The sequence below is a fragment of the Cebus imitator genome, unplaced genomic scaffold, assembly GCF_001604975.1.
Source record: "Cebus imitator isolate Cc_AM_T3 unplaced genomic scaffold, Cebus_imitator-1.0 Scaffold92, whole genome shotgun sequence".
In the NCBI taxonomy this organism is placed as follows: Eukaryota; Metazoa; Chordata; class Mammalia; order Primates; family Cebidae; genus Cebus; species Cebus imitator.
In genome coordinates this window covers 9042528-9046715 of record NW_016107407.1, presented here as the reverse complement: position 1 = coordinate 9046715, position 4188 = coordinate 9042528, and the positions used below count along the sequence as shown (strand labels likewise).

The 4188-nt window shown below is 45.7% G+C and overlaps 1 protein-coding gene across 18 annotated transcripts in view; it reads right to left on the bottom strand.

Moving 5' to 3' along the window:
- The window catches only part of ABI1 (abl interactor 1), a 126512-nt gene extending 123058 nt beyond the window's left edge, over positions 1 to 3454 (bottom strand). For all 18 annotated transcript variants that reach the window (XM_017535489.2, XM_017535494.2, XM_017535490.2 and 15 more), the window contains exon 1: positions 3114 to 3454. In XM_017535489.2, coding sequence (XP_017390978.1) covers positions 3114 to 3230 — 117 coding nt within the window. In that variant the 5' untranslated portion in view covers positions 3231 to 3454. The remainder of the gene's footprint in view (positions 1 to 3113) is intronic.
- Positions 3455 to 4188: the final 734 nt, after the last annotated feature.

The following is a 4188-nucleotide window of genomic DNA, read 5'->3' as shown; positions in this document are numbered from 1 at the left end:
AAAAAAAAAAAAAAAAAAAAAAAACCTGTCCTTTTTAACACAGCAGAATCTTTTCAGACGTTTTGCTATTAATACAACCTAATAGTTAAAATCAACAGAACAAAAAACTAATAAACTTCCCCAAGGACTTAAATGCACCACAGCCAAAAGAGCCTCTCAGCTACAACACCTTAGCTAAACTGGACTGCACTTTCAAACCGCAGGAAAACAAAATGGAAAGTGAATCTCAAAACAAAAATCACCCAAGCAATAACTTAACTCACCTTATTTAAAAATTCTCAAAACACAAGTGAACTGTATACTTTCACTGAGAAGAGGTATATTTATGAAGGGTATTAGTTATAAATAACCCAATCAGGTCACAGAAAGCAAACAGAAAGATCTCAACAGACACCCTAATGGATATTTCTAATACTATCCATTCCCCATTCTTAGCACCAAAGTCAGCAGCACCACCTACCACATCAACTTCCACATCACTTTCTGAGGCTGACCCTGTCTGAGTCCCTTAGGAAGGCAACTAGTGGCCTGGAATACAGCCCAATGTATTAAGGCTACTAAGGTATTTAGATAATCATTGTTTGTGTGAATTCTTTTTTTTTTTTTTTCCCCCAGTATGAACAAAACACCTCACTGGTGTCAGATTTAGGGTTATACCCCACCCTGCCCCACCAAAAAACAAAAACAAAAACGGGGCCACTGACTGTGGCACTAACTTTTTATTTTTTATTTATTTATTTATTTTTTTAGAGGGAGTCCTGGTTTTTTTTTTGAGTGGCGTGATCTCAGCTCACTGCAACCTCCACCTCCCAGATTCATGCGATTCTCTTGCCTCAGCCTCCTGGGTAGTTGGGATTACAAGCGCACACTACCGCACCCAGCTAATTTTTTGTATTTTTAGTAGAGACGGGTTTCACTATGTTGGCCAGACTGGTCTCGAACTCCTGACCTCGTGATCTGTCCGCCTTGGCCTCCCAAAGCGCTGGGATTACAGGCGTGAGCCACTGCGCCCGTTCGGCACTAACATTTTATAAAGTGAGAGATTATATGAGAAATAACATGACAGAGATATTAGCAATGAAGTTTTAAAGAGCTTCAAAGTTACATGATCGTAGCAAGAGGAGTAAAAGAAAGGGGTCAGAGAAGGGGAAGCATTACAGCATACAACTACCCGAAAAAGAAATAGTACACAGACAGGTTAAAACACGTTTACAGTTACCAACAATTGCCAACACATAGTTACCACACCATATACTTGTCAGATTTCCCAACATGCAGAACAAAAAGAAGCCAGCCCTGTATGAAGTACTTACTTACTGACTTCTACAGAGAAGACATAACTTTTCCGGAAAGAGAGCAATTTAACTTACTGTGCTCTCCTTTTAGCTTTCAAAATCTTTAAAACTTTTAGCAAATTAAGGTTCTCCTCGATTTCAAGGCTTTTCATGTTAAGTAGAACAAAAGTTGCTTATATCAATAAACTACAAAATCACGTCTGTATTTGCAAACTATATCATTTCTACTAGATTTTTAAAGGTTTTTCCTAAATATAAAGGCTGCACAAAGTGATACAGTAGATGTGGCAGGCATTCAACAAGTTTCCTTATCAGAATTCCTAAAGTAAAAGCTTGAAAAAAAAATTGTGAAGATAAACTCCAAGAAGTGCTACTGAAAATACAATGTTTCAACCACGAAAATTGAGAAATATTCAAAATATTCTGAAAACAGCATCTTCCTCTAAAAAGAAAGACGGAAAGCATTTGCCAATACAGAAACATTGGTTCTTTAAAATTATAATCACATGGGGGGCATTTCTATAAATAATTTAGTTGTGAATGCCAATAACTCTAACCTTTCAAAGCACGTTTTGGTCTTGCCTTACCAAAGGCAAGCGCATTTCTGGTGCCTTTATATTGATACAAAGGACTGTGCTACTTTGTTTCTAGTGCAAACTGTTGGTTTACACAGTTAAAGATCTTCAAAACAAACTACCACACACAATTCACTTCCAACCATCCAAAGAAAAACGAACAAGCATCTGTCACAGATAAAGTCCTAACAGTTTTCTAATTTATTTTAACGTTGTAGTTCGAAAGCTAAACACTGTTCGTGTCTGCATTTGGATTCATATGCTATACATTTACTCAGCTTGGAAAGAGAGAAACCTTAGAAAATAAGCAACTGGCGATGACACTAGTCTATTTTAAGTTACTTATGAAGCCTACAGCTCAAGAACTTTTGGGAGAAGAGAGAGTATTTAAGCCGTTTTTCCAAGGAGTTAAGAACAATTCGTGTTTGATAATTAACGATAGCAGCCCTAACAATCTCTGAGAATACATTACGGTGGGGCGGAAGTGAAAACGATGAGAGGTGGAGGGAAAAAAAAAAACCCACTTGAAAACGGACAAGCAGGCAGATTTACAAACCTTCAATTAAAGGAATTTTAAGATTAACTTCTCTCAAACGCCCTCCCTCACTCCCCACACCCGCTTCCTCCTCTCCTCTGAGAGGTCGGTGTAATGTGACTCATGACAAATTTTTTTTAAATAAATAAATAAAAGACACACCCTCTGGGGGCTGAAACTGACATAATCGCCCCCACCCCACCCTCCGCCGACACACAACACACACCCCGCTGGTCCTCTCCCTTCTGCGGCTTCAGCCTCTTCCGTGCCCTCTGCGCTCCCCTCTCCCGTCCTGGACCCGCTCTCCGAGCGCAGAGAGGCGGCGCGGCGGTAGCTGGGGGGTCTCCGGGACGCCAGCCCCGCGGACCGGAGGCTGCCTGGGGGGCGCGTGACCCCGGTGTCCGGGCCCTCGGGGAGGGGGGCGCCGGGCTGCGGCGGCGGCGGGCTCCTGGCTCCCTCGCCCATTTTCTCTCTCCCCTTCCATCGGTTTCCACCACCACAGCTACTTCCTGTATCGCAGCCCGACTCCCTCAACCCGGCCACTCGCTCTGTCCCCGGTTCGGGCTGGGGTTGGGGCTGCGGCTGCGGCTGGGGCTCGGGCGGAGGCAACCGCCGAGGTCAGGGCAGTTCCCCACCCCGCCCAATGGGCTGGTTACTCCGGCGGGTCCTCGACCCGACCAGCGCCCGCCGGCCGCCAGCGCGCCTCACCTGTATGTAGTTGTTTTCACAGTAGTCCGCCACCCGAGTCAGGTTCTGGTAACTCTCAATCAGCGCCCTCTTGCCAGACGGGATCTCCTCCTCTAGTAACATCTGCAGCTCTGCCATTTTCCACCCCTCTGCATCGCTTCCTCTCGCGTTAAAGAGACAGAGGCAGAAAGGTCCGCCGAGGCTCCGAGCACCTCACAGCCCGGATACAAACCGCCTACCCGCCCTACCGCCTGGTATTGTGGGACGGCACCTCCTCCCCTTCCTCCCCACTCTCTCCCGCCCCCCTCCACCCACTTCGCGCAGCCGCCCGAACCTCGTTCTCTCGCGAGCCTTCATTTCTCCCACCCCACGGACCGCGGGATTTTTTTCTTTCGCACTGTCTTCTGGGAATTGTAGTCTCTCCTACGCTAGGCTGACGGTCCAAAGCGCGTGCGCTCAGACACCTCCGAAAACCGACCCAGCGAGGCCGCAGGAGCGGTGGGGGCGTTGCGGGGGGTAGAATCCGGAGTTTCCTCGCAGCTCCCGAAGGTGGCGCCACAGGGTGATTCTGAGGCAATGAAATCGGTTCCCCAAGTTTCATGTGAAACTGGCAGAACTTAATTAGGAAATGTCAGTGAATCAGGGACACCCATTCAGAGACGGATTAAAAAGGGTCAGAGTACGGAACACTAGATTTTTACTTCCTCTGCCTTCTTAGAAATAACGCGAGTCAGGCTTTACTTTCTGAACTTCCCCCTCATCAATTCATTTAAAATTTAGCAAATATTTCTTGATTCCAGCTGTGTACCAAACAGTGTACTAGACACTGGGGGTACAAGTTGAGTACGAATACTCTATACCCTTAAAGACTCATTTTTAATATAAACATGCGTAGCTTGTAGTACTTTCCTGTCCTAAATTCTCTTTTCTCTGACTCTCCTTGGCATGTAATCTTCCTACACTTTTAAGCTGGGCACGGTGGTTCACGCCTGTAATCCCAGCACTTTTGGAGGCCGAGGTAGGCAGGTCATGAGGTCAAGAGATCGAGACCATCCCGGCCAACATGGTGAAACCACATCTCTACTAAAATACTAAA